General features: G+C 46.4%; 1 protein-coding gene and 1 long non-coding RNA gene across 5 annotated transcripts; one reads left to right on the forward strand and one right to left on the reverse strand.

The window, feature by feature from the left end:
• Window positions 1–227: 227 nt before the first annotated feature.
• Window positions 228–4,418, reverse strand: LOC103649762 (receptor kinase-like protein Xa21). Its single transcript, XM_008675483.4, has 2 exons — window positions 852–4,418; window positions 228–758 (listed from the first exon to the last, which is right to left on the reverse strand). The coding sequence occupies exons 1-2, from the start codon at window positions 3,577–3,579 to the stop codon at window positions 397–399; spliced, it is 3,090 nt and encodes a 1,029-aa protein (XP_008673705.1). The 5' UTR covers window positions 3,580–4,418; the 3' UTR covers window positions 228–396.
• Window positions 4,419–6,025: 1,607 nt separating this feature from the next.
• Window positions 6,026–10,987, forward strand: LOC109944798 (uncharacterized). 4 transcript variants are annotated; one of them, XR_002267949.2, is made up of 4 exons: window positions 6,063–6,198; window positions 7,022–7,455; window positions 7,949–8,679; window positions 8,783–10,987. It is a non-coding gene; the product is annotated as an uncharacterized lncRNA (long non-coding RNA). The 4 variants fall into 4 exon arrangements; XR_002267951.1 differs by having other exon boundaries at window positions 6,110–7,455; window positions 7,949–8,479; window positions 8,559–8,679; XR_002267950.1 differs by having other exon boundaries at window positions 6,131–7,276; window positions 7,410–7,455.
• The last annotated feature ends 16,156 nt before the right edge of the window (window positions 10,988–27,143 follow it).

The following is a 27,143-nucleotide window of genomic DNA, read 5'->3' on the forward strand; positions in this document are numbered from 1 at the left end:
CTGGCATGCTGTTGATTTGAACTCTTAATGTTGCCTGCTTGATTATTCATGAAAATTCAGTCGAGACTTTACTTCTTTTGTTTTCAAGATGGTTATTCTGAACCTGTATCTGTAAGCATTGAAATATATGTTGAAACTTAGTCATCTTTATATTTTCCTTCACAATTTACTTGATGGATGTTCAGTAAGTATAAGCCTACTTTTACCTTCAAACATGGCAAATGTTATTAATAAGGTAAAACCAACATAACTTTTCGTTGTCACTCTTACGAAAAGAACAACGAATCTGAGCATATTATAGCTTAATGTATTTCACAACATATTCTGTCTACATCCATCTTTGAGACTTTGATCATTGCGCCAACAAATGCTGTAGGTCCATTGTTTGATGCCAAGCTAGCAGCAAAACATGTGGTATGTATCTCTGATGGCGTGCATCTCTGCTGCTGCATCGCTCATCACTGTTCGATCCCCTGGACGAAGCTTTGAGCAGGATATGGCTAGCCTGAAGACAGAAACCAAGCAATCCTTAATTCTGCTCCTTATAGTACTATCCGTTGACTCTACATGTAGCCAGATTGTTGAATCAACAATATCTAAGATTCTTTCGCTGAGTGCATGTTTGGCATAATTATGCAAATCTACTGTGTCTCCGAACATGTCATCTATGGGGCTCCTTCCAGTAAACATCTCAAGCAACAATATACCGAGACTATACACATCACCAATAGTTGAGACAGTAGAGCCTTCAGCATACTCTACAAAATCAGCAAACATATTTGATCAGTGATTATGGATTTCATCTGTTGTGGAGCATCTTACAAGGAAACAACAAAGGATATTTCAGTTACCTGGAGCAACATAACCAACTGAGCCTCTTATTCCGATGGTGCTATTTGAATTTTGCAGGATTTTACTTGCATTTTCTGGAAGAATTCGTGATATGCCGAAGTCTCCAACTCGAGCACTCATGTCTTCTGCAAGAAGAATGTTGCTTGGCTTGAGATCGCAGTGAGCAATTGGTGGCTGACAGTGATTATGAAGATAGTTCAAAGCATCCATGATATCTACAGCAATGTCTAGCCTTTGTTCTAGGCTTAGAGTATTTGTCATAGTGAGAATATCAGAATTTGGATGAAGCCAGCCTTCTAAGCTGCCATTTGGCATGAACTCAAAAACTAAAGCCTTAAACTCTTGATCTTGGTGATTCATGCTTGAGCAGCACGTGATGATTTTAATGAGACAACGGTGACGCACCATTCTCAATGCTTCACATTCAGCCACAAAACTTTTAGTGGATCCAGATTGCTGAAGGTTAAAAACTTTCACCGCGGTAACAGTTTCCTCAGGCTGTAAAGTGCATTTGTAGACCGCCCCAAAGCTTCCTTTACCAAGCAAATTGGCTTCTGAAAATCCATTTGTTCCATTTGCTAATACATGGTAAGAAACTCTTCCATGCTGTTCCTCAACTATTGGTGGTAAGGGTTGGTTACGATTTCGTATAAGTTTCTTCTTAATAAACTGAAGGAGTGCAATAAAGAAAGCTAAGATCAATAGGGCACCTATTGTTGCCAGAGCTATTTTAAGATGCTTCAACTGCCCTTTTCTGTTCTTTTTCATGGGATCTGTCTGGCATGGAGCTAAATGAAGTTGAGGTAATCCACCACAAAGCTCACTGTTCCCAATGATTGAAAAGTTAGTCGAATATCGGAAGATACCCTCCTTTGGCACTTCCCCTTGCAGATTGTTGAATGACAGATCCAATTCTGATAATGCTGTCAAATTCTGTAGGAGCGAAGGAATTGGCCCTGACAAGTTGTTGTGTGCCAGATACAACACCTGAAGATCTTGGATAGTTCCAATGTTACTTGGGATAACACCAGTTAGTTTATTCATGGACAAATTGAGTGCATTTAGACCTTTTATGTTACTCAGAGTTTGAGGTATGCTTCCATCGATTGAGTTATTATCCAATATAAGGTATTGCAGCACAGTGCATTCCCCAATACTCTCAGGTATCTCGCCAGACAATCGGTTCCCAGACAGAACTAGTTGGTTCAGGTTCCCCAAACTACTCATCTCAGAAGGAAGATGTCCCGATAGCGAATTGTATGATAAGTTTAAATAGAGAAGGGATGACAGTTTGAAAATCTCATTGGAAATTGAACCATCGAGGGAGTTCTTTGATAAATCAAGTGTCAACAGATTCGACATGTTGCCTATGCTTGCTGGAATTGGCCCCCCCAAGTTGCAATGATGTGCATCAAAGACATTTAACCCTTTGAGATTTCCAATAGATAAAGGAATGATGCCTGACAAGTCAGTGCTGAACAAATCCATCTCAGTCAAGTTTCCCAGCCTGCCAATGCTCTCTGGAATAACCCCTGATATGAAAGTACTTGACATACCGAGGACTTGTAGGTTGAGCAGATTGCCGATGGCCGATGGTATGCTTCCTGAGATCCCAGATCCATCAAAGCGGAGCGTCTGTAGGCTAGATAGATTCGCTATTGAACTTGGCAGCTGCCCAGTCAAACCGGCGTTGAGGCCGATTTCAAATTCCACGAGCTGGGTGCAGTTTGACAGGGACGTGATGAATTCCCAGCCCTCCTTGTCGTCCGCCTGCAGCAGGTTCCCGTACAGTAATAGGCTTTGCAGAGCTACCAATCTTCCAACTGCACCAGACACATATCCACCGAGCCTATTTTCTGAGAGGTCAAGCATCTGCAGTGTGGTGAGGTTGAAGAGTGAAACAGGGATGGACCCGGTGAACTGGTTAGCATAAAACTCAAGCATCTGCATGCTGTGAAACCTGATGCCTATGGCATCAGGAATTCTGCCATGGAGCATGTTATCACTGAGCTGGAACCTTTCCAACGAGGTTAGGTTGTACAAGGAATGTGGGGGTTCGCCAGAGAGGTGGTTGTCATTGAGGTCGAGGTGCTGGAGGGCCTGGATGGCGCCGATGCCAGGCGGGATGGTGCCGTGGAGCTGGTTGAACCCAAGTGACAGGATGCTAAGCGACGACAGGTTGGCTAATGACGCTGGGATGGTGCCGGTGAGGCTGTTGTTCCAAACACTGAGCACCACGAGATTCATCAGTTTCTCACCCAACTCGTAGGGCACGCTCCCGGTGAGCTGGTTGAAGCGGAGGCGCATGAGGACTAGGCTGGTGCAGGAGCTCAGGTTGGCGGGGACCTCGCCTGAGAAGGCGTTGGAGCTCAGGTCGAGTTCTCGGAGCAGGCGGAGGCGACCGAGGCTGTCGGGGATGCCCCCGCTGAGTGCGTTGGAGCTGAGGTTGAGAGTCCTGAGAAACGACAGGTTCCCGACGGCAGGCGAGAGTGATCCGCTCAGCCCGTGCAAGGGCAGGCTCAGTGCCACCACTCGGCGGTGCTTGGCCCCGCCCCCGCACGTCACCCCCACCCAGCCGCAGAATCCGCCGGCACCGCTACTGTTCCACGACGCAAGCGTGTCGCCGCCAAAGATCGCCGCGGCTTTAAAGGCAATCAGCGCGGCCTCGTCGTCGGCGGCCACCACGAGCGTCAGCAGAAGCAGCAGGCTCACCGAGCGCGGCGCCATGCCTGTGGCCTCTGCAGCGGGCAGTGCGGGGAACAAAACAACGGGTGAGTGATGATTGATTGACCTTCTGGCTTCTGGCAAGTGAGGCTAAGCTGAGATACTTATTCATGTTCCTCCGTGACGTGCATGCTTGCTTGCCGCCGGATCATTTGCACTTACGTCCAAGCACGTAGCTGCAGATGAGCCATTGACGGTCTGGTCTTACACGACAGTGACCGGATGCATGATATGCTTCCGCTTACGTACGGCACCTTCGCTCTTGGTTTGAATTCAACGAAATGCTGAATTAACGCCGTGTGTTAATGCTTGCAACATTCATACCTGAGGTTCTAGACATACCAAAGTTTAGTTAATCTAAAAAATATTTGTTTATTTAATCTAAATATACTAAAATATATATAATTTAGTAGTTGATAACATCCAAATAGAATCCCAGCCTCTGTTTGGTTCCTTTAGTTCATGGAATAAAGTTTAGTCTATGGACTAAAGTTTAGATCTAATCTTGTTTGGTTCTGGTGACTAAAAGTATTTAGAATACATTAAATGGTTTATAACAAGACTAAAATGTCTCTTATAAATTTCCTATCATTAGTGCAACTGAAACAAATAAGGGACAAAAGGTGAAATTAACATGGTTTAGTTCTTTTTCGTCAGACTTTAGAGACTAGGTACTAAAGTAGTTTAGTCTTTGTTTTAGTCCCACTATTTCACAATTTAGATATTAAATGAGACTAAAATAGAGGGACTAATTTTTAGTCCTTTAGAACTAAATAGGGCATTGCGCCAACATGAAACATAGGACGCACATGGATTAATTTAGGCTTTGTTTGGTTGCGTCTTTATCAAAGTAGATTGAGAAGGATTAAATCTATTTTAATTGAGATGCAACTGAACAAGAGACTTTATGGTGCGTTGCATGGATTTCCCTACTCGGGATGCGAGTCTATTTTTTACTTCTGTTTTTTCAAGTTTACACATATATCCCTTCTTATTGAAATGAACGGACAATTTGACCATTTTCCATTATCACTATCAGTATTTAACAGTATTAATAAAAACACATTCATACAATTGTACCATTGTCCCTTCTTTTATTAACTGTTTGCAAATTTAGCCACACTTTTATATTAAAGTTTGGATATTTCTGATATAAATTTGATCGTAAACTTTTAAAAACAATATTTTAACTTTGACTTTAAAATTAATATCAAAATTGATAAAAATAAATTGAATTTACCATTATTTTTTAACAAATGTGACATATTTTAACCGTGATATATATATTTGAAATAATAATTAAATTGTTGTTATTTTTTCAAAATTCAATTTATTAATTTTTTTTCTCTTATGAGGTGTTAAAGCACACTGAGTCAATTTTGAGACATTCCAAATTCTCTATTGTCATATTGTCAATTGCTCGAGGTAGAGAGGTAGAATGGTAATCGTACATCCAATTTAAATTTGTTAGCCTCGATGATGAACCGTAGCCGATAGCTGTATGGGTATGTTGTTCGAGTGATCAAAAGGGAAAGTGTGTTCTAATGGTGATTCTAATCGACATAGATCATATATACAAGGACTAGTACACTACACTATGACTACAAGCAGCTAGCGAACGCACACTTAGCGCGTTGTCGCGTCACATTAGTAGTTTACGACGATTTGTTTTTTCTAAGATTACAACAGGCTCGTCTATTCGTTTATTAGATTTCCAACAAGCTGCAATTAATAAATAGCTAATGAAACTATCAAATGGTAAGTAAACTAATACCAGCTCTAAAAATACATAGTATATATTATATACTTGGTACATATTTAGGGGCCCATAGCTTGAGGTCCTAGAGCGGCCACCCACCCTGCTCCCCTCAGGGCCGGCCCTGCAACTAAGTTATGCTCATAGATTTGTACATACGAATCTTTTTGTTATATTGTCGCTGTGATTTTAATCCGGCTATAGTTATGACCTCTACAGTGTTTTATCTTTATAAATTGTAGCAGCAGCAGCTGCGGTTGTAGATCAGCTGGCTGTAGTTAACAAACAGTCCAAGGCTGTTTGAGGTTTTGAGCATACCATGTTCACACAACAAACGAAAAGTCAATGCTTTGTCCATTCTTTCTCCACCTAGAACTGCAGCCATTGGTTAGCCGTTCAATATTTTCACCGTCCAAAGCAATAACCAAAGAATCGTCGGCATGTGGAAATTCCGTGGAAGAAAGAAAGGAACCATGTGGCGCTTTCTTCTCGTAGATGCCACAGAACTCGGTAAGTCAGCAGCACCGAGCCGGCGAGCACGTTGGTTTCTGAATGCAACCCGGAGGAGCTCTCTGACTGACGTCGTCATTGCAATGGGCCGACGGCCGAGCAAACTAGCTCCTGTGCCTGGGCCCAATAGCGCACAAAGCAAACACGCGTTTCCAGTTTTACGTCTCCTACGTCAAAGACTTCGGGAAGCAAGTGACGGAGGTCGCCAAGTTGGTCCCACAGCAGGAAGCCCACCAAATCCAGCGAGATCCAGGCCGTCTTGGCCTCGCCCTCTCGGCGGACATCACCAAGCACACCGGTTGTCTCCTCGGGCACCACCAAGCCACCTGGCCTTCACCAAGTTCACCTCATCTTAGGTTAGCCTCTAGGACTGGAAATAGTAGCAGTGGTATTGGTAGTCGTGCCTCAGTTCATCTCATTACCTGCTATTCCCTACTGGTAGCCGTGCTGCCGTGGTAATACACTAATACCAGTAATGAGTTGGAATGGATTATATGGATGTAATCAGTTTGGACTTGGGGTTGCAATGTGGATCATGATGACGCTAATGAGGTGGTGTCCCTAAATGGATCTGTAGTAGTGGTTACTTCTTAATCGCTTCTTTTCGAAAGGAATGCTTATTACTTGTCACTTCTGATCTAGATCGTTCTTATTGTGATTGTTCTCTGCTGGTTAGTTTTTTTCTTTGTTATGTGAAATATTGGATGACAAAATTCGGAATTGAAGTGGTAGTTTGAAAATCTCTATGGGAGTTGAGTTGTTCAGACGGTTCGTCACATATCAAGGTCATACAGGTTCTTCAGCTTGCCTAGTTAAGTTAAAACTGGTCCTTTAAGATTGCTATTGAATGCAGGCATACAACAATTTTTAGCAAACTTTGAGGGATTTCCAATAGAAGAATGTATGAGCCTGGCAAGAGGGTGTTGTAGAAACCTAATTCAACTAAGTTTGCCATGGTTAAATACTTAAATTTCTTCTGATGTTAAACTTTATCTTCCTTTTTTAGACAAACATAGTTTCAAGGAAGGTATGCGGACAATCACCTATGGTGTTGATTGTTCAAGAATCACATCAGTACCACTCATTCTTTGTTATTCTGAATGTTTGCTACATTTATAACTAGCTTGTGGGATTTGGACTGGGGTGGGTGTTTGAAACTTTTCAGCTTTCATATGGCAGGATTTGGACTCACATCTTATTACCAATTATTCATAAAAAAACATACTGACAACCAGTGAGACTCTCCATTGTTGATCTGTTTGACATATTTACAAAACATCCTTTAGACTTGCATGCACCTATTTACAGAAATATGAGTTGTTGACAATGGAAGGAGAGGATATTGACTAATACATCTCAATGACAATCCTCAAGAAAAGGAGGCACATTGACGTTGAGGACACTCTGGACCTTATCTGGTGTCAATAAATGCAGGTTGTTTATTTAGACAGAAAATGATAGAGATGCAGCATCATATACATATCCGGTTATGTATACCAAGGACCATATGGAGTCTTATGGCCCATTTTCAGTTTTACTACTTAATTATCGTTGCAAATTACTGCAGAGTTGTCCACTCCACATTCCACCATAGGCGATCTGCTAATATGGAGGTACGAATCTCTGATAGCATTCATTTCAGTGGCTGCATCATGTATGAGTGTTCTTTCCCTAGGCTGTTTCTTTGAGCATGATATTCCAAGAGCAAATACTGAAGCCAAGCACTTTTCAATTCTATATCTTGTGGTGCTGTCAAATGCACCTGTGTGAATCCACATCGTTGTATCGGCTATCTCCCATATTCTCTCTGGTAGAGCATCCCCTGAAAACCTGTGTAGATCTAAAGAACCACTAAACATATCATCTGTTGGGCTCCTTCCCGTAAACATCTCAAGCAGTAATATCCCAAGGCTATAAACATCACCAATAGTTGACACAGAAGAACCTTCACCATACTCTGTTTGTGCCAAAAAATGTATTTGTTATTATGCCATATAATGTCTATAAATTAGTAATAACAAAGACATACACAACATATTTTCATTTACCTGGGGCAACATAACCAATGGAGCCTCTTATTCCAATTGTGCTATTTGAATTCTGTAGGGCTTTACTTGCACTTTCTGGAAGTATTCTTGATATGCTAAAGTCTCCGACTCGGGCACTCATGTCTTCTGCAAGAAGAATGTTGCTTGGCTTCAGATCACAATGGACGATTGGTGGCTGACAGTGATTATGAAGGTAGTCCAGGGCATCAATGATATCGACAGCAATGTTTAGCCTTTGTTCCAGGCTTAGACTATTTCTCAAAGTGGGCATGGCAGATTTTGAATGAATCCAATCATTTAAGATACCATTGGGCATGAACTCAAAAACAAGTGCTTTGAACTCTTGACCTTGGTGATTGATGCTTGAGCAGCACGTGATGATCTTTATGAGACAACGATGACGCACCCTTCTTAGAGCTTCACATTCAGCCACAAAACTTTTTATAGATCTAGTCTGCTCAAGGCGAAAAACCTTCACAGCTGCAATATTTCCTTCATCTTGAAAAGTGCATTTATATACCTCCCCAAAGCTTCCTTTACCAAGCAAATTAGCTTCTGAAAATCCATTGGTTCCATTTTCTAGTGTCTGGTAAGAAACTCTTTCATAGTGTTCCTCGATTTTTGGTGGTTGGAATGACCTCGTCTGCCTTTGTCTAAGCTTCTTGCAGATCAATTGAGCAGCAATAGCAAAAGCTAAGAACAGGAGTGCACCGGTTGTTGCTAGGCCTATTGTAAGAGATTTCAACTTCTCTTTTTTGTTACTTTTCACCACATTTATGTGGCACGGAGGTAAACGAAGCTCAGTTACCCCACCACAAAGATCATTATTTCCAGTAATTGACAAGTTAGCCAAAATTTTGAATATCCCCTCTTTTGGCACTTCCCCTTGCAGATTGTTGAAGGATAGATCTAATTCTGACAATGTCAAGTTTTGCAATATTATTGGGATTGTCCCTGACAAATTGTTGTGTGCCAGATACAACTGTTGAAGGTTGCGCATGCTACCAATGGCTTCAGGAATGACGCCAGACAACTTATTCATGGACAAGTTGAGTCCAGTTAGGCCCTTTATATTGCTCAGAGATTGAGGTATGGCTCCTTCAAATAAGTTGTCATCCAGCCCAAGTTCCTGCAACACGGTGCAGTCCCCAATGCTACCAGGTATCTCACCAGACAGTTGGTTTCTAGACAGCGCCAGGATGTTAAGGTTTATCAAGCTACCAACCTCAGCGGGTAGGGTACCTGATAATGAATTATGTAATAAGCCTAAGTATCTAGAAAGGAGTGGTAGCTGGAAAATCTCGACGGGAATTGAACCGTTTAGGCGGTTACTTGAGATATCAAGGGCATAGAGGTTCTTCAGCCTCCCTATGCTTTTGGGAATTGGTCCCTCCAGATTGCTATTGAATGCAACAAGCGCAGCTAACTCTGAAAGATTTCCAATAGATGAAGGTATAAGCCCTGACAGATTGGTATTGTACAGGTTTAATTCAACCAAGTTTACCAGCTTGCCAATGCTATCTGGGACCGCACCAGACACGGAAGTATTTGACACGCTGAAGAACTGGAGGTTGAAAAGATTGCCAATTTCTAAGGGGATGCTTCCTACGATCCCTGTGTCAGCCAACATGAGGCCTTGCATGGTCGTCGAGAGATTCACTATTGAGGCTGGCAGCCACCCAGTAAGACCGATGTTGGTGCTGATAGTCAAGCTTTGGAGCTGGCTGCAGTTTACAAGGAAGCCATGAATTCCCATCCCTCCGTGTCATTTGCTTCTAGCATGTTGTCGTGCAAGCTTAGTGATTCCAAAGCTCGCAGCCTCCCCAGTGCCCGGGGCACATGCCCACTTAGCCTATTTGTGATAAGATCGACATCCTGGAGAGTGGTGAGGTTGGAGAGTGAAGCGGGGATGGATCCCGTCAGCTGGTTCTTGCCAAAGCTAAGGATCGTTATGTTGGGGAACTTGCTACCGATGTCGGACGGAATGCCCCCATGGAGCATGTTTCCTTGGACCTGCATCGTTATTAAGGAAGACAAGTTCAATAGGGAGCGCGGGAGCTCGCCAGATAGTTTGTTGTAATCCAGTGAGAGCCATTGGAGACCCTGGATGCCGCCTAGATCGGGCGTGATGCTGCCCTCAAGCTGGTTTAATCCAAGGTCCAGAGTAGTCAGAGACGACAGATTGGCCAGCGATGCCGGGATGGTGCCGGTGAAGTTGTTGCTGAAGAGATCGAGGCCCCTGAGGCGCTTGAGGCTGCCACCGAGCTCGGGAGGCACACGCCCATGGAGCTGGTTGGAGCTTAGGCCCAAGGACACCAGACTGGTGCAGGAGCTCAGGTTGGCGGGGAGCTTACCAGAGAAGGCATTGTGGCTTAGGTCCAGGTTATGGAGGCGTTGCAGGCGGCCGAGGCTCGCCGGGATGCTGTTGTGGAACCCGTTGTTGCTCAGGTTGAGAGTCCATAGGGATGACAGATTACCGATGGCTGGCGAGAGGACGCCTGTGAGCCCACGTGAGGGCAGGCTCAGCTTCACCACTTGCCGGTGCTTGCCCCAGCATCTCACCCCCTCCCAGCTACAGTACCCACCGCCACCGGCGCTGCTCTCGTTCCACGAAGCAAGCGGGTCGCCGTACCCGCCGCTGATCGCCGCCACCTTGAAGGCCAGAAGCGAGGCCAGCTCTTCGTTTGCTGATACGGCGGGGGGGATTGAGATGGACACGGAGAACAACAGCAGCGGCAAGCACAGCGATCGCATTGCCATGCCGGTTGCTTCTTGCCTTGGCACACGATTACACGATCGCGGAAAAGTGATTGGTGTTCTGTACTAGCTGGTGGCCTGATGCTTATATTTACAAGACCTGATGCACCATCAGTGACAAGTGAATTTGTTTGCCAAAAAAATATACAGTGGCCACTGCTTTCTGTATAAGGTTAGCTCTTGACTTGGTGAGAGTCCGCGTGCCATCTTCCACACGACAATCCGCATCACATGTCTATCACTGTTAAGACTGTCTTCGGATCGTGTAAAATAGAGAATGCGGCACTGTAATTTATACTGTTCCACACTGTTTGCAGAGTGAAGTTTGTTGGAGACGAAACCGAGAATCTACTTAAAATATCGTAAACATTTATTAAAGAGTGACGTTCAAATAAGTGTCGTAAGATATATTTGTATATCCAGTTGGTATCATAAATGCTATAAAATTAGTTAAGCATATGATAATTTGTCTTAGGACAGAACTAGAATGGTATGCTCTTTTTGAATTGTGATACCTAAATACCTGATACAGAGGTAACCTTCATCCCTAAAACTGCAATTTTAAGTTTAGACCAGGAGTTAAGCTTCTTTAAATTTTATTAAATTTATTTAAAACACATACAAAATTATGACTCTAGTTATAATATGTTTTATAGTAAATTTAATGTTAATTATTTTTTATATAATATCATTTATATTTTTATAGATTTAGTAAAATTTAAGATGAATTAATTTAGAATAAAGTTAGAAGCATTTTTTTCTGATACCTAAGGAGTGCTACTTAGGGTGTTTGGTTTTCTTTAGTCATCTTTCTAAAATTTAGTCTCTAGAATTCCTAGAGACCTTATTTAGTCAAACGGTTTGATAGTTTGAAGACTAAGTTCCTGTTTGGGATAGCTCCAACTCTAGAAAATTTGGTAGAGTTAGTGGAGCAAGTTATTAGACGCTTCAAAAAATTGTAGAAATGTAAGCCTTTATAATATATTTATGTAAGTCATTTTATTTATTATTTAAATTAAATATATTTTAAAATCATTTAAATTAATATTATATTACAGCTTCACATTAGAGCTGGAACTTAAAGTGATCTCAAACAACCATAAAAATGACTAAAATTTAGTCACTAAAGTTATGCCCGTTGATTGACTGCTTGACCATATATTTGAGACGTTAACCTTGACCGATGGCCGAAGAGTCTGGCTGCCCAATTATTTCATTCATTTGCCATTAATGAATATTTAGGACAATAAAAAATAGAGCAAATTAAGGGTTAGTTTGGCATGTTCCGGCTATTTTTAAAAGCAGATTTTTTGAGCTACAATTTTTTTAATAGTTTGGCAAAAACGATTTAAGAAGTTTGTGAGGACATAAAAAGCCAAGTTTTTTAGCTCCAAATGTAAAAAACGGTTTGGTTCTGGCTCCTCACCCATTAATTCGTTTGCCGCTTGTAGGAAAAACAACTTCTGTTTATTGACCGCTTTTAGTTTATTTTAAAAAGCGGTCGAACTGATAAACTACTGCAGAAGCTTCTCGTTTGATATAACTTCTGATTAGATCTATAAATAAGTTGTGAGATAAGTTGTGCCAAATAGGGCCATGATATATGATGACTATCACTATGTGCAAAGTTATAGCACTATAAGTGTCACGACTTTATTGTGACATTCATTTTTATACTCATCATGAGCATCATATGCATCTCAATTTTGATCCAAAAAACTAACTGTACATGAAACCACATTTTGTTGGGTTCTGCTTATTCCCACGGACTGTCAACCACATCATCGTACCATCTACGAGAACAATAACATAGATTTAGAGTTTTTAACCAATTCGTGCTTCCACGCACTATCCGATGATCACTCGAACCGTCCGCTAAAATACTTAATGCACATAGTTGATTTGTCACTTTATGGTTGATTTGGTGATAAGGGGATCACGAGAGGATTCAAGAGAATTGAGGTCCCTCCAACCCTCATAATTCCTGGTCACCAAATCAGCCCTTAGGAGTCTGCCTAGCCCCATTAGTCAGGCCAACTGCCTCCATCTCGTGGGGAGCTAAAGCAGTAACACATTTTCACTCACTCTCTCACTCCACTCACTTGCTCTCTCTAGTTCTTTCTCACACTTTCTCTAAGCACAAGAGAAAGGAGAAGCCAGGGTAGGGTAAGGTAAGGAGAAGGAGAGAATAGTGAGCACCACTAGCAAGAAGGCCACAGAGATCAAGTAAAGGTGATGACCATAAGAAGTTGGGGATTGAAGAGGAAGGAGGCCTCTCTTCCCAACGGTTTGGAGTTAGGAAGCTGTCATTATAGAAGCCATTATTACGGTTGGTACATCTACGAGATAGCATACAGTACAAATTAATATCTTAATAAAATGGAACTCAAAATACTATAGCTCATTAAAGTCGTCCATGACATTGGGGTCACTATTGGTCTCCTCTTTCTCCCGCTCATCTTGTTGCTGTTACTTCTCCTTCCTCAGTTCCTCTCCACATCATATCCTTGTCATCCTACAATTTTGCATAAAGGAGCACACGAAAAGAAGAGCACGAACACGAAAAGAAAGAGCGAAAGACCAGTACATGCACACTATAATTGCTCTAACAACAATAACAAAACAACAATACTAAGTTTCAAAAACACATAATTGAACCAAACATCTTAGAACATGAAGAAAAAAAAACATGTTGAAGGTATTTATAGGGGTGGAGTACATCCTCGACTACACAACATGGACCGTTGTTTCCTTTTCTTACCCTTTTACGCTCAATACATATATTTAATTTTTTCTCGAGGGCGATTCTGCCATCACGCGGCCTTTATTTTGGGTATAGCTAGCTGTTTGAATTCCACCGGATTCTAGAAGAGACAGACGCTGGACTGGATGGTAGCCAGAGAATGGATCAACTGGTCTCACGTCTCAAAACTCGAACAATTCACGTGCGGCTATAGGATTGGTAGCCGCCCGGCATGCGCGGCACTGTCATTGTGCGTTTGACCGTTTGTGCTACGGCATCCCGAAATAGATCGCTATACACAGTACGTAACACGCTGCCAGCCCTGGAATTCCTTGAAAAACAAACAGCACCTCCAACTCCAAGTTTAGGCTCCCTCGACTCGCGCACGCATGCATGGTGCCCGCGCCGTCGTCTCCGTGTCGTTTTAATCCCCGTTCCACCGCTGGTTGGCCCTCGATCGGCCACGTACGTACGCATCTTCTGGCTCACGACGATAGCCGAGGAATTCGAAGGACCGAACGAGAAGCTCCTGCGTGGTGTCAACGTCTACCCTACCGTACCAGCTAGCCACCACACGCGTAGCGCGGGAAATGCCGGCGGCGGCGGCCATGACGACGAGGCGGGTGGTGCTGGAGGTGCTACGGTCGGCCTCCCGCGACGCCTTCCAGGTGGCCTTCTCCTTCGCGGCGAGGCCGCCCGTGTCCACCATGCTCAAGCCGGCCATCACCAAGCCCCTCTACCACCACCACCACGACAACGACTAATCTGGCGCAGATCTACAGCACGGCCGTCGGCATGCCTTCACAGCCCGGTGGGTGTGACGACTATTGATGACGTACTACCACATTTCGTCGCTCCTATTCTAGTAAGCAACGCAAAAGAAAATGTTGTAAGATTGAGCCTGAGAGCTTGAGTCACCAATGTAAATTGTATACGACTGACTATATATAGAGCATGCTCTGTAACCATATATATTGCCCGGGCCCCCCTTGCCCTCGCAATCTATGCTCTACAGCAATGGATCTTTATTCCTTGTGTTAGAACATAATATAAGTGAATTGTCCACCTCCTCCTATCAGCTTAAGGTTTTGGATTGAACTGATTGATACATGCAACTTAATATCTTGCAGACCAATTATAGGTGCCCAAAGGACCGGCCTGGTTCGGCACGGCCCGAGCACGGGGTAGATATAGCTCGCATAGTTTCGGGCCGGCACGGCACGTCGTGCCTTCCTGCCGGGTTGACCTGGGCTTCGTGCCTGGCCTATGGCCCAAGCACGAGCCTGTGGGCCATTTTCGGGTCCGGCTGGTTCGAGTTGGCACGCTCACAATAATGTGTCAGGTTAGCCCGTGACCTGGTTACCCCCGAAAAATCTTAAAATAGACATAAACTAGATTAAAATCCAAAAAAACAACCAAAGAAGCAAGACACGATAAATTAAAGGTTTAAGAGTTGTGTGCAATGCTATCTCATTAAAAATCTTTCTGGATAAAACTCACCCCTGTGAAAAACTCTAGAAAGGAAAAAAGAGTACAACACAATTCTTAATCCTTTTATAAGTCATAATTATAGTATTGTTCAAAGTTACAACGCAAAAGAGTACAACATAGCTCTCCTCGCCAACTATTCAATCTATATGCCCAGTTACATAATCAAGAAGCAACAACCAATAGGTTAGAGAATCAAGAAGCAAAGCCCCATCACCCAGAACCAAGATAACCCACAAACAAAGGTGACAAAGTTTTCATAGCTTTAGCATTGGAAGAAGCATTATCTAGAGTAACAGAGAATATCTTATCTAGCAAACCAAACTCTTGAATCACAACCAACCTTTTCAACAATATTTTCACTAGTATGTTTTACCTCAATCAACCGAAGATCAATAACCTTTTCTTTGCAACTCCTTGTCGGGTACCATAATTAGGGGTACCCCCAGTACTCCTAAACATGGTTGGAGAACATCTTTAAAACAAACCGTAAAGACTGGTAAGCACGGTTCAAGTCAAGGCCTCGTCTACTAAGGGACGTGGTCTCGTCTCACTCGAGCCCAGCCTCGGGCAAAAACAGTAGTCCCGTACGGATTCACGGCTCGCCCGAGGGTCCCCTCAGGCAGTGGGCGCACCCCTGGCTCGCCTGAGGCAAAACTCGGGTAAACTTTGTCGTATAGCGGCCTCGGCCAAACCGCCTTGCCACCGACCATATCACGTGCGCATTTAATGCAGAGATCACCTGACACCTTATCCTGACACGCGCACCGCAGTTGGCAAGATTGAAATGACCGCAATCACTTCACCCTTTTACTGATCGTTCTGACAGGATAACGACACTATTCACCCCGTTCCGACCACTGTGCCAACCACCAGGGTAAGACTAACAACAGTAAGTTACCGCCTCTCCCGAGTTCAGCCTCGGGCGCAATAGGGAGTTCCACCTCGCCTGACCCCAACCTCGGCCTCGGGAGGAATCGTCACCACGCCCGACCGAGGCCTTGGCCTCAGCCTCGGCCTCGGGAGGAGGTCTTCGCCTCGCCCGACCTAGGCCTCGGCTTCGGGAGAAATCACCGCCTCGCCCGAGACGGCCTCGAACCGACTACACGAACAGGGAATACAACACTATCCTTCCCCAAGCTAGCCACCTAAGGCTACGAAGGAACAGGACCGGTGTCACATCAAATTACTCCAGTAACAGGTAATGATGATCCTCGGCATGCGCCATGACGTTGATTGTCCTCAGCTCTCTACAAAGTCAAAGAAACGTCAGCAGGACACAAACTTCAAGGCCACCTCGACGACCAGGCCATACCGTCGGCCACGGCGCTACAGAGCTCGGCTTCAACTCGGCGGAGCCGGCCGTGCCGCTACAGGGGTTAGGACTTGGGGCCGCGCCGCGGGCCACGCTTCTACAGGGCTCAAGCACTTCTCTGTCGTCCACATTAGCGCATAGCTTATGTACAGCTGGGTCACCTCCTTGTACCTATAAAAGGAGATGCCCAGGGCCTTCCCAAGGCAAGCTTTGAAAGATCACCTAGACGGCTCACCCAACATCAACAAAAAAACACTTCAGGGCAAACCTTCTCTCCACAACACTAGTCCTCTCAAGAGATTTGGGATCCGTTCCCTCTCTCGCAAAGCTTGTATCCCCTACTACAAGCACCCTGGTGCAAGATAATATAAGCCTCATCATCCCTCTGCTGGAAGTAGGGCCTTCTTAGCCCGAACCAGGATAAACCTTGTGTTTCATCTTGCATCAATCCATCTGGGCAGGGGCACACAGCATAAAATTCACTAGTCAGTTAAGGGCCCCCCCGGGTTCGAAACACCGATAGCTGGCGCGCCAGGTAGGGGCTCGCTGCGTATTGACAATACTTTCCCGTGAAGTTCCAGATGGACAATCTTCAGCAGCCTCTTCAGCCCGGGGCGGTGCTCCACTTTGGGAGTCTCGAGTTCATGTCCCTCGACGGCAGCTACGACATGATACTCCTCCCACCGCAGCACAACACCAACGATGGTCGTCGGCTCGCCCGGCGGAGGCAAACCCGACGACGTCCTCTCCCCAGGGCGGAAGAGGGACACTCGGGTCTACCCCGCCATCCTCCTCGCCGAAGGAGACGGAGACGGGGCAACCATGGCCAGGCAAGAGGCAGCACCTCGTCGGCTGTCGGACCAGAGCGAGTTGACGGCGCCGGCACCCATGCGGGGGACATGTTGGGCGTTAGCCTCGCACCTAGGACAACGACGGGCGTCGCTTCCCGACAACGTGTCAACCCCAGGCGGACTGATGACGCCGGCATCCTTGCGAGGGACTTGTCGGGCATTAGTCTCGCACCTGAGATGGCGACACGTTTCATCTCCACTGCAACCTCACCACCATCCACCGACCGGGAGGTACCATCGGTTTTCCATCCTGTTCCTTTTAGATTCAGCTTCGATCCGCCAGGCAACCCCACTTCGGCGAGCACTTCCACAAGGACATATCCTGACCTCCCGAAGTACCATATGTGGTCAACTTGGGACCTACTGACGGTCGCCTCTACCTCCGAACCCGCGGGTCCCGAGGAAGAGGACGACCCCGACTTCAGTACGGATTTCTCTGAACTCTGCGATCCCAGAGCCATGTGAGACTTCATGTTCGCATGCGACCACTGCCTCTCCGGCGACTCTGACGATGGCCACAGCCTTGACGACGAGGGTTACGATCCAACTCGCGAGTGCTTCCACATCGATCAGGAGGAGCATGACGGAGACAACCAAACCAGCCGAGAGGATTCATTGGACCAGCTGGAAGAGGCTCGGGACATAGCCTTGCTGCACTCAGCGCGGTATCAGCAGTCTCTGCGACGCTATCATGCCCGAAGGATTTGGCCCTGAGGCTTCCAAGTTGGAGACTTGGTGCTTCGGCTACGACAAGACACCCAAGGACGCCACAAGCTTACTCCTCCCTGGGAAGGGCCGTTCATCATCGCCAAAGTATTGAAGCCCGGGACATACAAGCTGGCCAATGATCAAGGCGAGGTCTACAGCAACGCTTGGAACATCGAACAGCTACGTCGCTTTTACCCTTAAATGTTTCAAGCCGTTCATGTATCTCTATTCCTTTACATATATAAATAAAGTCTAACCGTCAAGGAAGGATCGGTCTTGCCTCGGCAAAGACCGACCCTCCCTCGGGGGCTAGAAGGGGGGAACCATATGTGGTCAACTTGGGACCTACTGACGGTCGCCTCTACCTCCGAACCCGCGGGTCCCGAGGAAGAGGACGACCCCGACTTCAGTACAAAATTTTCTTTCTGTGTCACCCTTTTCTTTCCTCGGAAAAGTTTTCTACCAAAATGACTTTCATGCCTTTCGACTATATCGATAACGGAATTCTAAAACGAACGAGAGAGACCTCGAACGGCAAGGCCAGTCGAGCCGAGGGACTCCTACGCCTCCGGGATATGGATACCTCACTCGCCACCTTCCGTGAAGGGTAACTCATGCTCAGATAAGTGATTCCGCTATCGAACAAGTCCTAATGCTCGAAACGAGAGGAAAGAAACGCAAGGGCACTCGTGGCTTCGGATCTGCTGCACGCGAAAACACTAAATGAACCAGGGACAACCCTAAAACGATAAGGCCGGCCGAGCCGCGAGAACTCCTACGCCTCCGGGATACGGATACCCCACTCACCACCTTTTCGTCTAAGGGATGCCTCAGGTTCTAATGGTGATGCCGCGAAAAAAGCAAGCCAAAAACACGACTCAAGAGCAATGCAGCTTTATACTCAGACATCCAAATGTTCAGGCCTCGGCAGCCTCAGAAAACATACACATACTTAAATAATCGTTCTACGCAGGTTTAGGCGTCGGTAGGGGGAGGAGCAGCACCCTCGGCGTTGTTTCCACCTGTGGCAGACGAAGCAGCCTCGCTGGCAGGGGTGGCAGAATATGGCCCGGCCTCAGACGACGACACGGGCGGAAGGATCTCCACCTCAAAAAAGGAAGCCAGCGCCGCGCCTGGACCCTCGGTAATCGCATTAAGCCTTTGGGCCTCGGCCAAGGCGGCATCCTCATCATCGGGTAGGCAGTAGCCCTCGCTGACCCGCTCCAAATCCACGTCGTAGTGGGAAGCGAGGACGGCGAAGGCCCGCCTAACACCGTGATGCAGCGCCCCGCGGAGTCTGCTGCGAACATGGCCGCCCAAGGCCCGCAGGCGACTCTAGGGGGAGCTGGCCGAGGGGACGTCGTCAAGGCCAAAGGTCCGGCAAAAGGCCGAAATAGTCTCGGACATGGTCGTGCGGTCAGCCTCCTTCTGCTCAGCCGCCTGGGCAAGCGCCTTGCAGTTCTTAATGGACTCGTTAAGAGCCGTCTCGAACTCTAAAGACAACCAGACAATATTTAGACACGAGGAGAGGAGTTAAGCTAAAGCAAAATCATAAACCAGGCAAAACATACCTTTGGCCCAGGCACTCTGCTGTGAAGCCATAGCTTGGGCAGACCAGGCTGACCCGATGGCTACGGCTAGGCCCTCCGAAAGGATCCCAGCCCGAGCAGTCACCTTGGCTAGCCGCTCCGTGACCTCAGCCAGCTGTCCCTTAAGGGTCTCAGCCCGGCTCGCGGCCTCGGCAGCTTGGCCCCAGAGTTGGTCCCGCTCGCTGGTGACCTGGCCAAGCTCCAGCTGCCGCTGCTGCATCTCCTCGGCCTAGGAAGCCACTTGCTCTCGAGCCGATGAAGCCTTCGTCCGTGTCGACGCCGCCTCTGTCCACGCCGTCGCTGCCTCCGACTTCAGCTCCTCACAGAGCAGCCGAAGGTCTGCCGCCTCGGTGCTCTGTTGGGCGAGGCACTCGTTGGCCTCGGTAAGCGTGGCCCCCTGGAGCCGCAGCGATTCCCAAACACTGCTCTCACGACGGTGGAACATCGACTTAGCGGTGCTCATGTCCGTGAGCTCCTGAAAAGAAAAATAGAATATAAGAAAGAATGCTCTGACCACACGAGGTGTGCGTCTAAATCCTTACCTAGAAGACCCTAGGAATGTCTTGGGAAAGGACATCCATGACCGTCTTAAGCGACCTCATCACCGCCTCGCTATAGTCGCGGAAAACTTTTCGCAACCTTTCCTCTCCCTCATCATTGAGGGAAAGGAGAGGCTCTGAGGTATCGCGACCCCAGAACACGAGCAGCTACGCTCCCCACTCATTGGGATTGAGCTGCGTGGGGATGAGGCCGCTGCTCCCCACGATGGGCCAAGGATCTGCGTGCCCCGTGACCGAGGCTTCGAGTCCCTCTGCAACCGACGCATCGGGCCTCTCCTCGGTCAAGGCGACAGGCCTCTGCTCACCAACCTCGGCAACAACGGTCGCCCCCTCCCCATGGTCGAAAATGGGGGAATCGGGGATGACCAAGACCGAAGGAGCCGGGGGTGGAGGCACCTCAGCCATCTCGACATCGGCGGCGGCGGGCGGCTCCGTGGGCGCACCAGCGGTGGCCCCGGCAGGAATCGGCGGCGGCGTCGGCGACAAGGAAGGCGGGCTCGAGGCCGCAGCCGCCTCAATGGCCTCCCCTGGCACGATGGCCCCTCCAACAGGGGGGTCGACCTGGGAGGCTTTCCCTATGGCAGCCCGTGCCTCCTGGGCCCCCCGCCGGAGGGCGCCTTGGCGGAGGCCAACCAACCAGTGTGGCACGCCGCAGCTCCGGCTGAAGAGGTCGGCCCCGTCTTAAGGGCCTTCATGGGGGCCAGACCAACCGAGCCCTGCCTCCGCTTGCTTAAAGGAAGAAAAGACAAAATCAAGTTACACAGAAAAATGGCTGAAACAAGGGTGCCCTCGGATACTTATCCGCTCTGGGGCAGAGCCAATTGCGCCTGCGGGGAGACCTCTCGGACCCCGACCTCCGCAGACGCTATCGAGGGTTGGCCAGCGGCCGGCTTCGACGCCGCCTCCGCCTCGGACGCCCGAGGCACTAGGGGGGCGGCCTGCCCGGGCGATGTCACGACAGTCGAGGGAACAACTTCCCGCACGGCTGGCACGGGCACTTGCTCTCGAGGGGCATGCGGGTCGGCCTGACCCCCCGGAGCCACCCCAATTATCTCGGCCAAGGGGTCAAGTACCCCCTCGGCCCGCCTCTGCTCCTCGGACCGGGACCCTGGCGTCCCGGCCCCAAACACTAGTGGTGCCAGCCCACCTAGAGGCTGGCTTGACGACCCCTAGACCAGCCTCGGATCCAGACTGAGGCCAAGTCGGGTCATCGTCCTCGTCGTCATCATCATCATCGTCATCGTCGGGCGTGTCCGGCGATGGCTCCAACGGGAGCCCGTCCCTTTCTTGCCTCCGACGACGCTTCTCCAAGGTTTCCTGAGCCTGCATCCTCTCGTGAGCTCGGGCCTTTTCCGCATCTTTTTCTGCTTATCCTTCTCCGCGGCGAGCCTACGCGCGGTTCGGCCCGCCGCGTCCTCCGGGACTAGTGGCCAGGAGGTTTTAAAGTTCTTCAGCCCCTGGAGACGAGCAAAAATCCCAAGGGTAAGAGCTAAAAACATAAGAAACAAGGCACAAAACAGAGGAAGGGTCGGACACTTACCAGGGACACATACCCGTGGTCGGGACGCATCGGGGACTGGTTAAGGACGCGAGCGTGAAAGTCGCCTAGGGGGGGGGGTGGATAGGCGAAACCTGAAAATTAAAACTTTATCCCCCAATTAGATCCCTTGATTAGTGGTTAGAACAAGATATACAAATATAGAAGTATACAACTAAGTTCTTGCTTGAAAAGAGTATTGCTAAATAATGTGGGAGTGATAAATCAATACAATTGATAAGTTATAGAATAACAAAGCAAGAAGCCTTAGATGAGAAGAGCACTCGAACAAGTTCTTTCTTGCAACGTGTTGCTTCACTAAATGGGAATTTTAACTTGATGCAACACCAAATGATATTAGCAAATAATGGTACAAGAAAACTTAGAGCAAGGGAAAACAAACAAATCACAAGCAATAAACACAATGGACACGGGTGATTTGTTTTACCGAGGTTCGGCCCTCGAAGGCCTAGTCCCCGTTGAGGAGTCCACTTAAGGACGGGTCTTTTTCAACCCTTTCCCTCTCTCCCCCCATCACACAAGGATCGGTGAGCTCTTCTTCTTCTCAAGGATCACTCTCGATCCCACAAGGATCACCACACTATTTGGTGTCTCTTGCTAGCTTTTACAAGCCTCCAAAACTTTGGAGGAAGTTCGATGGGAGTCAATACTCCGCACACAAATGAACACGAAGATGTAGAACACACTATCTCTCAATGAATCTCACAAGGCGCTAGGGTTAACTCAATTGAGTAGCTCTCAATTGCTTGCTCTCTCTTTTGTGGCACTTGTGTTGGTTGTAGTGGTCTAAATCTTGTGTATAGGATGGATCAATGAATATATGTGGTTGGTAGGGCTTGAGTAAGTCAACTAGATGACTTGGAATGTTGCTTGGGCTCCCACTCCTTGAAGTGGCCGGTTGGGGTGGTATTTATAGCCACCATCCAAAAACTAGCCGTTGGTGAAGTCTGCTGTCGAAGGGCGCACCGGACAGTCCGGTGCGCCACCGGACAGTGTCCGGTGCGCCGCCACGTCATCTTCCCGTTAGGTCTTGGAGCTTGTCGACCGTTGGGGGCTTTGTCCTCATGTGGCACCGGACAGTCCGGTGCGACACCGGACAGTCCGGTGCCCCTCTGACCGTCTGCTCTGACATCTGATTTGCACTGTACACTTTGCATAGTCGACCGTTGCACGTAGATAGTCGTTGCTCCGCTGGTACACCGGACAGTCCGGTGAATTATAGCGGAGCGGCGCCTGGGAAACCTGAAGGTGAAGAGTTCGAGCTGAAGCACCCTGGTGCACCGGACACTGTCCGGTGGCACACCGGACAGTCCGGTCCGCCAGACCAGGGAGCACTTCGGTTTCCTTCTTGCTCCTTTCTCTTGAGACCTAACTTGTTCTTTTGATTGATTTGTGTTGAACCTTTTGCACCTGTAGAATATAATCTTGAACAAACTAGTTAGTCTAATTATTTGTGTTGGGCAATTCAACCACCAAAATCAAATAGGAAAAAGGTTTGACCCTATTTCCCTTTCAATCTCCCCCTTTTTGGTGATTGATGCCAACACAAACCAAAGCAAATATATAAGTGCATAATTGAACTAGTTTACATAATATATGTGCAAAGGTTGCTTGGAATTAAACCAATCTATATTTCATAAGATATGCATGGATTGTTTCCTTTTCATTTTCAACATTTTGGACCACGCTTGCACCACATGTTTTGTTTTTGTAAATTCTTTTTGTAAATCCTTTTTCAAAATCCTTTTGCAAATAGTCAAAGGTAAATGAATAAGATTTTGAGAAGCATTTATAAGATTTGAAAATTTCTCCCCTTGTTTCAAATGTCTTTCCTTTGACTAAAACAAAACTCCCCCTCAATAAATTCACCTCTTAGTGTTCAAGAGGGTTTTAAGATATCAATTTTGAAAATACTACTTTCTCCCCCTTTAGAACACAAAGAGATACCAATTTGAAACTTACTAATTGAAAATCATTAATTTTAAAATTAGGGTGGTGGTGGTGGTGCGGTCCTTTTGCTTTGGGCTAATACTTTCTCCCCCTTTGGCATGAATCGCCAAAAACGGATGCTTAGAGTGATATATAAGCCCTTTTCTTTCTCTCCTTTGGCAAATAAAACATACGAGTGAAGATTATACCAAAGTGGAGAACTATGCGGAATACCGACAAAGAGTGGATAATACCGATGGAGTTGAGTGGAAGCGTCGTCTTTGCCGAATATTTCATTTCCCTTTCAATTCTATGACTAAGCATGAGAATACACTTGAAAATCCATTAGTCATAGACATAAAGGAGATATGATCAAAAGGATATATCAAATTAAGCATGATCATAGTTCTATACAACATAGATTGCTCCCCCTAAATATGTGCATGGAGAGGAAGAACACATATTTTGGCCTAAAATGCCAATTGCACATAATTAGGTTAATGAGAACATATCTATATCATACAGAAGGTGAAGTGCATTGTGTCATAGAATAAGTGTGATGCTCATGACAGTTTATGCACTTATGAAAGCATGTTGTAAACATTTTGAGCATTTTCCCTTAAGGTTTTCAAAGAGGCTTAAGGACCATCCACCTTTTGAACAAAGGTAGCTTATCCTCGTTACAAGGTTAAGCTTTAAGCTCTTTGACAAATAAATCACTTCATCTAGTTTCAACAAGGATACATTAAAGCATGAATGAATTTTTGAGAAGTTAAACTAGATATGAAGCAGGGATAATGCATGGACATGCTTTCTCTTCCTTCTACACAAGATATGCAAGGAATGTATACAAAAGGAAGATTTAGGTACATATGTAAATGAATGGAAGTAGTTTTACCGTTTTGTACCTTCACATAGAGACGCTCCCTTCATTGTGCCTTGTCTTTGGTTTTAGATGCTTAAGACCTATACTCAATGACAATATACGGAAATATTTTGCACAATAGAGAGTTCTACAACTAGTGATCCTTTTCTAAGTCATGATTAGCATATATTAAGTGGATCACAAATTGCATAGATGAATCATGAATTCTCTTTTTAACTTAGTGCATATCAAGAGATATTGATTGATAGAATATGCGGCACTAAGAGGCATGATTGTTAAAAGAAGTCATTCAATGATCAAACAAATAACAGATGTGATCAAGAGAACAACATACACAATAAATTATCAATTAAGCTTAGAGTAGGAGAATCCAGCACATATGCTACTTTAGAGTGAAAGATAATAATTGGAAAATAGTAGCATACTTCATGAGAAACTCATTCTCATGCATGAGACTATATGAAATTACTAAGATAAAGTAATAGTCTCAACATAATCAAGATATAGAAAGAGACTCCCCCTAGAGATATGCATCAAGAATTTGAATGAGATGAATAGATGCATTTAATTTAGAGATGTGCAGGGAGAAGCATTATACATCTTGATCAAGGCTTATAAAATTTTGCAGTAAACAACTTAAGCCTAACATTCACATTATGAAAGGATTTAGAATACTCACAACCACACCATAGATTGTTTTGTAGATCTTACTATCCAAGTAGGTGGTGTTGTTCTTGATATCCTCCTCTTTCATTTGAGAGTCCTCCCTTTGTAGTTGTTTCTTTTTTTTTTCTTTCAAACTTATTGAAAATACTCAAGAAAGATGTTAGTAATACAAGGGAGTATATAATGAGGGATGATTTCTTTTAGATAGAAAATAAGCACAATTCATCATCCATAAGTCACATAGACAAGAAGTAAAATCCTTAACATTAGTGCATTTCATTTGAGAAATATGAGTGAGCACCTTTTAAGCATTTTAATAATCATTGGATATTTTACTTTATCACATTGAATTTAGTTAATCATTACTTGGAAGCAAATCAATATGATAACAAATATAGCAAAGGCATGAAATAGATTCTAATGGATAAGTGCATTGATGAGAATGAGATTGAATGCACATCTTAGTCAATTTAAATTTGATAAAGAATCTATTTCTTCACAGAGATATAATCAGAGTACAAATTTAAAGTTTCGAAGGCCTAGTCCCCATTGAGGAGTCCACTTAAGGACAGGTCTTTTTCAACCCTTTCCCTCTCTCCCCCGATCACACAAGGATCAGTGAGCTCTTCTTCTTCTCAAGGATCACTCTCGATCCCACAAGGATCACCACACTCTTTGGTGTCTCTTGCTAGCTTTTACAAGCCTCCAAAACTTTGGAGGAAGTTTGATGGGAGTCAATACTCCGCACACAAATGAACACGAAGATGTAGAACACACTATCTCTCAATGAATCTCACAAGGCGCTAGGGCTAAACTCAATTGAGTAGCTCTCAATTGCTTGCTCTCTCTTTTGTGGCACTTGTGTTGGTTGTAGTGGTCTAAATCTTGTGTATAGGATGGATCAATGAATATGTGTGGTTGAGAGAGCTTGAGTAAGTCAACTAGATGACTTGGAATGTTGCTTGGGCTCCCACTCCTTGAAGTGGCCGGTTGGGGTGGTATTTATAGCCACCATCCAAAAACTAGCTGTTGGTGAAGTCTGCTGGCAAAGGGCGCACCGGACAGTCCGGTGCGCCACCGGACAGTGTCCGGTGCGCCGCCACGTCATCTTCCCGTTAGTTCTTGGAGCTTGTCGACCGTTGGGGGCTTTGTCCTCATGTGGCACCGGACAGTCCGGTGCGACACCGGACAGTCCGGCGCCCCTCTGACCGTCTGCTCTGACATCTGATTTGCACTGTACACTTTGCAGAGTCGACCGTTGCACGTAGATAGCCGTTGCTCCGCTGGTAACCGGGCATGTCCGGTGAATTATAGCGGAGCGGCGCCTGGGAAACCTGAAGGTGAAGAGTTCGAGCTGAAGCACCCTGGTGCACCGGACACTGTCCGGTGGCACACCGGACAGTCCGGTCCGCCAGACCAGGGAGCACTTCGGTTTCCTTCTTGCTCCTTTCTCTTGAGACCTAACTTGTTCTTTTGATTGATTTGTGTTGAACCTTTTGCACCTGTAGAATATAATCTTAAACAAACTAGTTAGTCTAATTATTTGTGTTGGGCAATTCAACCACCAAAATCAAATAGGAAAAAGGTTTGACCCTATTTCCCTTTCAGAGCGTCCAGCCTCCCCACCGTGCTCGCTATCCGTCTGAGGAGGTCGTCGGTGGAGAGGGGGCTCGGGGACATCCGTGAACCCTCCAAATTGACCCCCGGCTTCATTTCTGAATGCCGCAACCGCCGCTCTGCCAAAGGGAGCACCCTCTGGTGGTGGATAGCGGCGACAACCCCCTCGGCGGTAAGGCCTTCGGCTTGGAGCTTCTGCAGGGCACGGAGAAGGGGCTGGAGCTTTTCCTGGTTCTCGCGTGTGGCCCCCCAACGCTAGTTATCACCGGCGGCGGTCACCACTCGTTGAGAAAAGGGCGGCAGCACCCCGTCGTCATTCCGGAGATAAAACCACCGGTTCTGCCACCCCTTGTTCGAAGACACAAGGGAGGCAGAGATGTACTGCTATGCCCGCCCCGACCTCAGCTGGAGGGTGCAGCCGCTAGCCCGCACCACCATACGAACCTTCTTCACGTCCGTCGACACGACGGAGAACTCCGCGGAGAAGAGATGGGTCCACAGGTCTCAGTGGGGGTCAATCCCCCAAAACCCCTCGCAAACCGCCGCGAAAATGGTCGCCTGCACGATGGAGTTGGAGTTGAAGTTG

This window comes from Zea mays, chromosome 3, assembly GCF_902167145.1.
Source record: "Zea mays cultivar B73 chromosome 3, Zm-B73-REFERENCE-NAM-5.0, whole genome shotgun sequence".
NCBI classification, from domain to species: Eukaryota; Viridiplantae; Streptophyta; class Magnoliopsida; order Poales; family Poaceae; genus Zea; species Zea mays.